Source organism: Salvia hispanica, chromosome 3 (genome assembly GCF_029641045.1).
Source record: "Salvia hispanica isolate PSC_SH4W2 chromosome 3, Shi_PSC_v1, whole genome shotgun sequence".
NCBI lineage: Eukaryota > Viridiplantae > Streptophyta > Magnoliopsida > Lamiales > Lamiaceae > Salvia > Salvia hispanica.
Window position 1 is genome coordinate 35,849,232 of NC_142694.1, and position 11,457 is coordinate 35,860,688.

An 11,457-nucleotide genomic window follows, 5' to 3' on the forward strand; every position below is an offset into this window, starting at 1 on the left:
ACCAACTACACGAGATAAAGAGATATACTTTAGTGCCGAATTAAACTCAAGCCATATCGCCAGTGAGAGTCTTGCAGTATTCAACTTTGCCACTTAACGTATTTTTTATTGTCAGAAGATTCGTACTAATAGTGTTGAGATGTTTTATTTTGAGGGGGAATGATATGTGAACTCCTTATGTGTGCACCACTTCGTTTGATGCACGTTTAACGTTGTTCATTTTGATCTATATATTTAGTTTGATTCTAATACATTAAAAATATTATTGAAATTTTTAATTTTGCACAATTAATAAAAATCAAAGTTTGATTTGTTATTTTATTAATTTATTTAAAATTGGAGATAACATTAGCAAATCGAACTATAATTTTTATGAATTTTGTGAAATTAAAAAATTCAATAACATTTTTAATGTAGTAGAATCAAATTAAATATATAAATCGAAACAAGCAACACTAAACACATGTCAAACGAGAGTGGTGCTCACATTAGGAATGTAGCATATCATTCCTCATATTTTGAGTATGGAGATTCAAAATTAAATATGTAGTAAGTTAAGTGAAATGAAAATACAATACGAGAGAGTAGAATAAGAGAATGAATAAAGTAACGAAATTAAGTATATCGGATTTCCCGCAAAGAGAAATGACTGAACTATAATGAGAGTATGAGACGACCCAAAAATGAATACGACTCAATACTTATGGTACAAAGGGGCTAGTACATCTCTAACATTAAATTTTCGAAATCTTAGCTTGTATTATCCGTCTATTATACTAATGGAGTAAATTGAATACAAATGTCAATCGATTGTTTGCCGAAAAAATAAAAAGGAATGAATCCATAAAAGCAATTCAAGCCGAGTTTATAAACAACCACCTAATTTGTAACGGAAAATGATCCTTTTACAACTTTTTCAAAAAAGAAAATATTCTCCTCTATGTCTATAAATAAAAGCCTCATTTTGTTTACTTTAGTCAATCTATAAAAATCAATCTATTATCATTTTTAGCAATATTCATAATTTTTTCCCTTCATATACCAATTTATTTTCAATGGGCTTTAATAGAAGGAAAAACTGAAAGGGGGCCTTTTGCAAATCTGAGATTTATTCGAAAATAAAAAAATAATAATTCTCGATTATTTGATTTGGCTGTTCTGACCACCCAAACCCTCACCCTCTCTGTTTTTCCTCTTCAATCACATTTTCTCTCTCTGCATTTTCCAATTGCTCTCACAAACCCTAATTCTCGCTCTACCTATACATATCACATATGCATACATCCCCCAATTTGCATCTGGAATCTTTCTCACTCTGATATTTCTGTATCGCCACTCGCGGATTCACTTCTCTCTCAATCTCGCTCTCACTATTTGTTTGTTTCGTGTGTGATTCGCCGTTCGTTGTGTTTGATTGTTACCTGAAATTCTCTGGAATATCAATTTGTTGCGATGGCGGAAAGTAAACTGGATCTCCCGGAGGATCTCATCGGTTCGAAGCCGTCCGATCAATCTTGGATTCCGAAAGGTAATCTTTGATTTTTTTGAATTCTTATCGACTAGTGATTGTATCGATTTGCTCGCTTTGTTTGGATTTGACTATATCATGTGCGAATCCGTGCTTTGTTTTGGATCTGTTTTTGCAATGTAGCTATCGACCTATATCCTAGGGTTTCAAATCAGATTCTTCACTTCTGATTTAGTATCAACTTATCGAGTGAGTTCTTAAGATTGATTGGTTCTGCTGGGATTGAGTGAATTCTAGTCTATTTACTTGTGCTCTGATTGTTTTTTTCGCTTTATTTTTAAAAATCTGTAACTGATATATTCTGGTAATATTTTCGGTACTGAAGCTTCCACTGGAAATGATGAGGACAAGGGGTTGATGGGATCACTGGATGAGTCAAAGGGTAATAATTGTTTTGCTTGCCAATTTATTCTACCTGGCACCTTGTGTATCTTCTGTATCCTTACATCTTATTGCCTTAAATCTATGTGTATTTTCTGCAGATCAAGCAGCTTCTGAGATTCCTCTGTCCCCACAGTGGCTGTATGCTAAGCCAAATGAGCCAAAAATGGTAAATCTGATAATCTTCAGTCCCCATGCATACCTGATAGAATTTGTCACTTGATTTCTTAAATTAACTCATTGATGAACTGGATTAGAGGATTACTAGTTTGGATAGTTCATAATATCTCCTAGTTCTCAGCCTTGATTCGTGATTGAATCAATAGACACATGTTAGATGAACATCTTTGTTTTTTAAGCTGGAGACTTGAAGATTTCACATACTAATATGCAATATCTAGATTGATGAAGGCTTTTGTGCAGTGTGCACTGTATCAATGTTGTTGGCTTGGCAATTTTGTACATGTATATAATTGTTAATATTTTCAATTTTTTGTTTCTGTTTTGATGCCTTTTGCAAGCCTTCTGTCTAGTTATACACGTATTTTTGTTCTAGCCTCCTGTAAAAAAATGTTTCATTTTGAACATATATTATAGCTTTGCAAAGCCTGCTAAAACTGACCACTTCAAATGTTATACCACTTAACTAGAATTTTTAATATTAAGGTATTGGTTTTTGATCTTGAGGAACTAAAACTACTGGTTTCCTCGCTACATTTCTAGTTTTTCTTTTATGTTCAGATAATCACATTATTTTTCTTCTCATCAGGAAGCCCGTGGCCCAAGTTCTCTGTCTCTTGGCACCTCTGCTGATTTGAACCAAAAGGAGGTTTGGCGCTCAGATGTTCCTGAGGAAAAAAAAGATTGGAGAAAGATTGCTCCTGAACCCGACAGTGCTCGCCGCTGGCGTGAAGAAGAAAGGGAAACTGGAACGTTTGGGCGAAAGGATCGCAGGAAGATGGACAGACGGGTTGACAATGCTCCGGCCAGAGAACCTACTGAGAACAGATCTTTGCCAGCAACTGACAGGTGGCATGATGTTAATAATCGCAGTGCTGGCCATGAAACAAGGCGTGATAGCAAATGGTCTTTAAGGTGGGGCCCTGATGACAAAGAAAAGGATTCTCGGGGGGATAAAAGGACAGATGTGGAGAAGGAAGAGTCCCATAATGAAAGCCAACCATTTGTTTCAAATAGTCGTTCTGGTCCTGAGCGTGAAACTGATTCTCGTGATAAGTGGAGGCCTCGGCATAGGATGGAGGGGAATCCTGCTGGATCTGGTCAACGCACTGCTCCTGGATTTGGACCTGAAAGGGGAAGAGTTGATGGTTCAAATGTGGGCTTTACTGTAGGGCGTGGTAGATCTTCTGCTTCCATTGGAAGACCTTCATCATCTTCTCCAATTGGTGCTGCTCAGTGTGATAAAAATGGAAAATTTGTTTACCCCAGAGGCAAACTACTTGACATATATCGTAAGCAAAAGCTGGAGTCATCCCTTGCCCCTGTGCCAGACACTTTTGAGGAAGTACCCCCAATAACTCAATTAGAGGCTGCAGATCCTTTAGCTTTTGTTGCTCCGGACGCTGAGCAAGAGGTGTGGCTTATGAATCCTTGTATATCTATTCATAAGTTTTCTCCTAAATTATTGATACTTTTAGACAGGATGCCTTGCCGAAATTTGACGAACTATGTTTTCTGTAACAGGCTGTACTGAGTGACATATGGAAGGGTAAAATAACTAGCAGTGGAGCCTTGTACAGTGCACTTAAGACGGGCAGATCTGGTGATAGCTTTTCAGGTGTTTTATGCATAACTGATGCACTTGTCCTTTTAATATGCCCGTTTTTGCCTCCACTTCTCTATTCCTTTTGGTTATATCACTAATATTTCTTGCCTTGACTTCTCTATCCCTTTTGGTTATGTTTATAATATTTCTTTATGCTTCTTATAGAAGTGGCAGACGTTGAATTCTCCAACGGAAGACAGGTTTCCTTCTCTGCTGATGTCACTGAAGATATACCAGATAACTTCGATAAATCATCAGCTGATATTCATGAAGCTAGTGTTGATAGCATATTCTACGATACTTCATCGAAAGGAGGTCTGTTAAATGGTGAGAACTAGACTGCATTTTGAATATGATATTGAAGTCTATACTTTTACTCAAATATTTTTTAACTTTACTACAGAGAAAACTGTTAATTATGAAGAACAATATGAAGTTTTAGAGAACATGAACGAGAAAGAACTGGATATTGGCCGTTTGCAAGCTCTAAATGGTGCTCAATATGGTGAGTTGCAGCTAAAGGTTGCAGGTGCTGCTGTCAATCATCACCCTTTGTTTGAGAGTCTCCAATCTGTCTCACCATTTGATGTAAACAATAAACTCCGTGAATCAAACTCTCTTTTATCTGTTCAAACATCAGAACAGTTCTGGTCTGATGAGCTGCACAAGACTGGGAGCAGAGCCAATGAATATCAGCTGGATAGAGGAATCCCTCCAGAGGAATTGAGTTTGTATTATCAGGATCCTCAAGGGGAGATACAAGGACCTTTTCTTGGGGTGGACATCATTTCATGGTTTGAGCAAGGGTTTTTTGGGGCCGACTTACCTGTTCGTTTGGAAGATGCGCCTGATGACTCACCCTTCCTTGAATTGGGAGATGTTATGCCTCAATTGAAATTTGGACATGAGTATGGTAGTGGAAATGAGTTGAGTTCCAATTTAGAAAAGTCAGCTGTAATGGAGGGTGCGTCTGAAACATGCTTACAAGCTGGTGCTCCAGTTCCTGAATCTGTTTCTTCCACTGTAGTGGATGGATCCAGATGGCAGTTACATGAGTTTGATAATATCCCTTCACATCAAGGTCAGTCAAATGTACCTGACAGTCATCGTCATCTGCCACAACACATGTACTCTCAGGGAAAAGATTTCAATGATTTTGGCGTCCAAGATGAAGGTCGGTTCATTGTTACTGTTTTTTATTAGTTTTGCTTTATCATCACAATGGAATATAGTTCTAATTCTTTTATCTTTATTTTGAAACAGAAATCGTGTTTCCTGGAAGACCTGGTAGTGGTGGCAGTACGATAGGAAAGACGTCGAGAGTATATGGGGAATCTGCCTCAAATAGTGGGAACCAGTCGCATCTCCCTCATGAAATGACAGAGTCTGGTTTGTCAAATCAGAATGACAATAAAATGAATCCTTTTAGATGGTCTGAGCTTGCCAGTACACACACAAGGAGTGAACAGGCACCTCCATTCAGTGGAGGCGTGCAGGAGAAACTTGTAAATGCAGGACCTGGTGGTAGACTTTCCCCTTTCAGTGCCATGGCTAATCAGGCTCACGCCCCAGAGGCATGGAATGATGCTTTTGGCAGCAGCTCACATTCGTATCAAGATGTCATGGATGGTCGCCTATCTTCCAGAATGGACCAAGAATTTAGCCAATTTGATATAGCAGAGAAGCTATTGCAGCAGCAACTTCAGCAGCAGCATCTCCAGCAGCATGGTGTGGTGCCTTCCCTTAATACGCACATGAGTGATGCAATGCTAGAAGGGGCCCCATCTACTAAGTTGATGCACCACAAACAGCTTGGTAATCAAATGGGGCAAGATATGGAACATCTATTAGCCCTTCAGCGGCAGCAGCAGAGGCAGATCCAACTTCAACAACAGCAGCAGCTGCAGCAACAAGAGCAGTTCCATCAGCAGCAAATGTTGTTGAAAGAGCAACAGCAGTCTCAGGCAAGACAGGCTCTTCTTGAGCAGTTGCTGCAGAGTCAAATGCGCGAGTCAGGTCGTGGGCAGTCTCGTGCTGCTCTTGAACAGGCTTTGTTGAAGCAGCAAATTCTGAATGATAGGCAACAACGCTCCCAATTTCCTTCTAGGCATTCTGATCCATCCCTTGAGCAGCTAATTCAAGCAAAATTTGGTCAAGTGCCTCATCAAGGGCATCAAAATGATTTAGTGGATCTCTTGTCACACGGAAGGCATGGGCAAATTCACCCCCTGGATCAACAGATCATTCAGCAAGATCAGCTGCATGGGAGGCAGTTGCCTTTGGGGCTAAGGCAGCGATTGGAAATGGAAGAAAGGCCAATCAACCCTGGGTGGTCGCTTGATGATGCTGGTAATTTTCACAGAAATCCCTCTGCCACTAATAGAGCCATCACTGCTGGATTTGGTCCATTGGATTTTTATTCCCAACAAATTCCACCTCCGGAGGAGCATCTCAACCTTCTTGAACGCAATCTTTCTGTACATGACAGACTCCAACATGGTCTTTATGAGCCTGGCATGTTACCTTTTGAGCGTTCAATGTCATTGCCTGTGGGTCCTGCTGGGGTAAATCGTGATGTTGTGAATTCATTGGCTCGTGGCCTAGAAATGCAGGAGCAGATTGCACGGATTCAATCTAGTGGTCAAGGCGGAGGATTCTCGTCAGGCATGTTTTCTCAGCATATAAACCACCCTTTACATTCCAATCAATTTCATGAGTCACGAATGGATACAACAGAGGGCCATTGGTCTGATAATAATGGTCATTTACCGAATGATTGGATGGAGTCTAGAGTTCAACAACACCTTCATAATGAAAGGCAGAGGAGAGAGATAGATGCCAAAAGAAATACTGAAGACCCTAGTTTGTGGATGTCAGCTGGATCAAATGATGACAGTTCTAAGCGATTGCTTATGGAGCTACTACAGCAGAAAACTGGCCACGCATCAAGTGACCACACTGATATGATTAATGGAGTACCAAATGAGAGAAGGCCACCTTCAGGTCATCGCCATAGGAGCATGTCAAACCAGTCATTCGGTGCTCTTTCAGACCAGGAATCTGGTTTCAACAACTCATTCACTGTTGGGTCCTTTAATTCTGATTCAGGTCTGCCACCACAGAATCGACCATCTGAGGGAATAAGCAGTATCCTGGAAATTGGTGGATTGCCTTATCGATCTAAACGTGGAGGAATGATTGCTGCTGCTGTTGATGAGGTAAGCAATGAAAGTTTTAGTACAAACATCGTGGCAGCTATATTAGCACTTACCAATGTAGAAAGAACAAAAATGCTCACTAATGAAGGCAATGTTCAGGGCATAATTTCTGATGCTCAAGAAGGCTTAATTGAGCAGGCTGGCTTAACTTCTAATGACAGAGGGGAAAGGGAAATGCCAGTCAATGTCCTAAGCAGGAATAAGTCACTTGGCTCTGCTGGTATTGTTGTTTAAAGATTCCTTAATTTTCTTGTCCTTAATTTTCTTTATATGCTTTTTGTTTCCTTCATATCCTTTAGAGTTGACAAACACTTGATGTGGATAAAATGGTCAGGTGTTCAGAATATCAAAATTGGATCAGATGATTCTGTTCCTGAAGACGCTGCTAAGGATAGGTAAGAAAAAATTGGCTGCTTGCCTTTTGTGCTACACTCATAAAGCTTAATTTCCATTGGTGCTTTATAGAAGTATACTAGCAGTGAACTTTATAATTTCTTACACTCATATTCAGCTACTATATGTGGGCCAAAAGATTTTTTGATGTGTGGAGGCATGTTGGATTAGCTTTAAGTAAAGCTGAATGAATAGGTTCATGAAGATTCTATAGAAGCGGTGTGATGTGATGAGAAAGAGTTGAGTTTAAAATTGCTTGGTCGACCTGAAATCATAAGCATTTATTTTAGATGTTTATGTACGTTGCTAGGGATTCAAGTTGCATTTATAGTTGGGTTGAAATCATATCAACTCTATCTGGCTTTTATCTTTACAGATATCTGCACTTCAATTGGCCTTATATTCATGTCTTCGAAGTATGCCTATCTTTTATGCTTGCCTGACCTTGCTGCAGACAACTTGTTTTTGGAATCAGTTCTCACTAGTGTAGTTGTGAATAGGTTGAGATCGTCCAGTTCTAAAGGACCAGAGAATGTCTTGCTGAGGCGTCCACCTGTATCACGAGCTGCATCTTCTCAGGAAGCGCTGTCAGAGCTGAATGTTGACTCAGTCAGAGGGAAAAGTGTTCCAAGTGCAGTAACTCCTGATGGTAAGATGTGGCATAAATTTTGTAGAACTTTGAGTAAACATTGAGGAGGATGTTAACTTTGTGTGATTGTTAAATCACAATAATGTTCTCTAATTCACCACATGGTTGCAGGAGTGAGAAGGGAGGTGGGTGTTACAGCTGTAGGAAATGTTGAAGCGGCTAGCAGAAGAGATGTGCAGTTCCGAAGAACATCATCCTGTAATGATGCCGATGTATTGGAAACATCATTCAGTGATATGCTTAAAAGCAGCGCTAAGAAGCCAACACCTCAAGAAACGCATGCTTCAGCAGCAGCAGCTTCAGAGGCGCTGGATGGAGCTTCTGGGGCTCGGAACAAAAAGAAGGGCAAGAAAGGCAGACAGATTGATCCTGCACTTCTTGGTTTCAAGGTCACTAGCAATCGGATCATGATGGGCGAAATTCAGCATGTTGAAGATTAAATAGAAGAAAAGGAATGTGTTGTACTGATCTTGTTCACAATTATTGTACATGACTAGAGTTTTGTACAGTTTTTGTAGAGGTTAATTCTTTATTTTATTTTGGGGGTTGAGTTGAGTGAGAAGAAGCATTTGGCCCTTTAGAGGTCAATTGGAATAGTCGATGATAAACATTTTTCATAGAAATGGCAATAATTTAATGCAGTCTTCCTTATTTTACTATGCTGATATATGTATTAGGGTCTTAATAATATTTTTTTAAATTTTGGTTCATTATACAACTTTACAAGTCAATCGGAAAAATAATGAATTTTAGATTCGTTAAAAATTGTTCTTCTATAGACTTGAATTAATATATGGAGCTTCATTAACCTCAATTTGGAAGATAGATAAGTTTGGTTATTACAATTCTGCATGATCAAACCATGAAGCTACTCCAGTTGGGTGCTACTATCAATGAGATGGGAAATGCACCAGGGAGCGTTCAGCTCGATATCTAAGAAGACGATGACGGATTGTTGAAGAGTATCTGATTAGCAGTTCGACCCATGATCCATTCCGACTCAGAAGATGACAACTGCGCTTGTTGAAGAAGTTGCCACACTGCTTCTTTTGCTTCTTTGTAACCGCATTCAGGGACAACGTAAGGGAAGTCACTGTTTCAATTTCGAACATGTTACTCGTCCATTCTGCTTCTATCGAATCTACAAGAGGATGTATGTTACCTTCCCCACATGATGCGGTTAGCACCATAGCTCGACACCACTTTTGTTACAAGATCGGACAAATCTTCATACGGGTATGGACATCTCGACACTCTGAAGAGAGCGCTGAGTTTCACGTACACCTGTTTACACGAAGGGGAACTTTACTTTAGGTGATCGATGATTTATAACGCACATGATTGAGTACAAGAAGTTCAAAACTTGTTCAGTCCATGAAAGTGAAAAAGGAGAAGTAATGAATGTAGAAGAACCAAACCCGCCACTACACTACTCGTCTCCCTAGCATGTAGGAGTATTTCGTATTTCCCCTCCCTACGGACTCACAAGACTAAATAAAGGAACACCAATGGTTAAACCTATTGCTAACCTTCCTCCCGTTTCCTTGAAAACAACGTGAAAATTGTGAAGCTAGACAAGGAGAAGAGTATAAGCAGTTGGTCATAGGGAACGAGAACTACAATAAATGAAGAAACTGGGTTTAATTTTTACATTACCTGTGGAAATCTAGATAAGTTTAGCAGCTTCGAAAATAATTGTTCTTCTTCCTGATTTCTGAAGGAATAAGCATAGAAGAGTAGAAATGTTACATTTGTTGTGCTGAATGAAAGTTCATCATAGTACTAATCAGTTTTGCAGCTTACTTTGGAGGTTTGCAGAAACCCAAATGGTCAAGTAAAACAACTGTCGAAGGAAACTCCGTGCACAGTTCTTCAATTTCCGATAAATGCAGATCAAGACCCTGAAGACAAGATTTCCATGTTTTCGTGTTAAACAGAAACTTCAAATGTTATACGCTATGAATCAACAACGAAGCGGATTGAAATCGTGACATCACGAATTAGAAAAACATCAATGATCGTAAATCTATACAAATTGGAAACCTTCATACACATGAAACCAACGGGAGCACCAAGCTCTCCAGCTTTGGCAAACATCGCCTTCCCAACTTCATTTGTCATCTGCAAGGACACAGTAATATTAACTCCGGCAGTTTGCTAAGAAAACATACAACAAGAGAGCTCGGGCAAGAACAATACCAACTGACCAGATGGCCACAAGTACGGATTGAATCGCACAGCGCGATAGCCATCCTGGAACGACATACTTGAATGTGAATATGATTTTACAGAACCAAAAAGTGTATGATAAATTGACACTCAAGATTTTCTAGCCTCGGAAATGAGCTCTTCCAGCTGTTTGACGCCGGTTCCATCTTCAGCCGGATTCGCAAGACAGCAACCAAAGAATTTCGATGGATATTTCTTCAAGACACTGCCCAAAAACTAACCCCATGTAAAGAAAGCTATTGAACAACATAAAAAGATCTCAGCTTCAAACTAACACAACTCGTAAAATGCTACTTCAATCCGAATTCCGAGAGCATCAAAGGAGAAACTAACCTTGTGACATATGAGTGATCAAACTTATGATTAATGGGTTGCACTATAAGGGCACCATCCACTCCAGCTTGCCCCATGCACTGATTTTAGCATGTTCAGTTCAGTTAAAAATTCAAGATAGTGGCTTAACTTTTCAGATACTGAAATTGAATCCTACAGGTTTCCAAACTGTTGTTGAAAAAACCAATCTCACTAGAAATTCGGTTTGAGCTCCAATTGGGGCTCAACTTATTAGGACAAATTAGGTTAAATAAAAATCAATTACAGCAAAATTCGAAGCTAAGCACATACCTCAAGCAGGAATTCAACATGACCCGGCAATGTAGGCTCCTGACCCGGAAAATATGGATACTTTTCTGCAGCCTTAACATCAAACACAAAAAAGAGGGAAATTGAAAAAAATGAAAGAAGGAAAAGTAAAAATTTTGACATTTGGGTTGAGTTAGGAATTGAGAATGAGGGAGATGCACACCTGTTGGGGCGAGGCCCAGACGTGCAAATGGGAATCGATGATTTTAGGTGGATCGGAGGAAGCGGCGGCGGCGGCCATTTGGGATCGGCGGCGTGAAGTAGAGACGGCAGAGACTCGTTTTCTTCTGAAGCAGCCAAACCCAAAAAGAGTTGAACAGGATTCAGCTGTGACTGAGAGCTGCACCCATCTTTGTGGAGTTGCCATATTTTTTCTTCATTGGATGAGATACTAACATTTTTTATTCAATACTAATATTTTTATTCATTTTTTTATTTATAAATTCATATCAAAATGAGATACTCCACGCCTAAAAAAAAAATGAATGGCGTTTATACATTTTTTCAGTTATTTTCGTTAATATTTTTTAAACTTCGTTATGTATTAACTTGATATACATAATAAGAAACGAAGAGAGTAATAGTCATAGTACGCCGTGAGTATTGCCCACGAAATAGCAGGGATAAAGAG

At 39.4% G+C, this 11,457-nt stretch overlaps 2 protein-coding genes across 3 annotated transcripts; one reads left to right on the forward strand and one right to left on the reverse strand.

Moving 5' to 3' along the window:
- The first annotated feature begins 1,152 nt into the window (after positions 1-1,152).
- Positions 1,153-8,596, forward strand: LOC125198990 (uncharacterized). 2 transcript variants are annotated; one of them, XM_089069208.1, is made up of 13 exons: positions 1,153-1,528; positions 1,854-1,910; positions 2,011-2,078; positions 2,679-3,503; positions 3,614-3,707; positions 3,861-4,022; positions 4,099-4,200; positions 4,336-4,869; positions 4,959-6,913; positions 7,013-7,133; positions 7,248-7,308; positions 7,807-7,955; positions 8,067-8,596. In XM_089069208.1, the coding sequence occupies exons 1-13, from the start codon at positions 1,453-1,455 to the stop codon at positions 8,393-8,395; spliced, it is 4,533 nt and encodes a 1,510-aa protein (XP_088925334.1). In that variant the 5' UTR covers positions 1,153-1,452; the 3' UTR covers positions 8,396-8,596. The 2 variants fall into 2 exon arrangements, with proteins under 2 accessions (XP_088925334.1, XP_088925333.1); XM_089069207.1 differs by having other exon boundaries at positions 4,099-4,869.
- Positions 8,597-8,736: 140 nt separating this feature from the next.
- Positions 8,737-11,229, reverse strand: LOC125215862 (uncharacterized). The gene is made up of 10 exons (XM_048117431.2): positions 10,990-11,229; positions 10,809-10,880; positions 10,518-10,597; positions 10,290-10,389; positions 10,155-10,208; positions 9,999-10,076; positions 9,759-9,856; positions 9,612-9,669; positions 9,118-9,239; positions 8,737-9,048 (listed from the first exon to the last, which is right to left on the reverse strand). The coding sequence occupies exons 1-10, from the start codon at positions 11,191-11,193 to the stop codon at positions 8,889-8,891; spliced, it is 1,026 nt and encodes a 341-aa protein (XP_047973388.1). The 5' UTR covers positions 11,194-11,229; the 3' UTR covers positions 8,737-8,888.
- Positions 11,230-11,457: the final 228 nt, after the last annotated feature.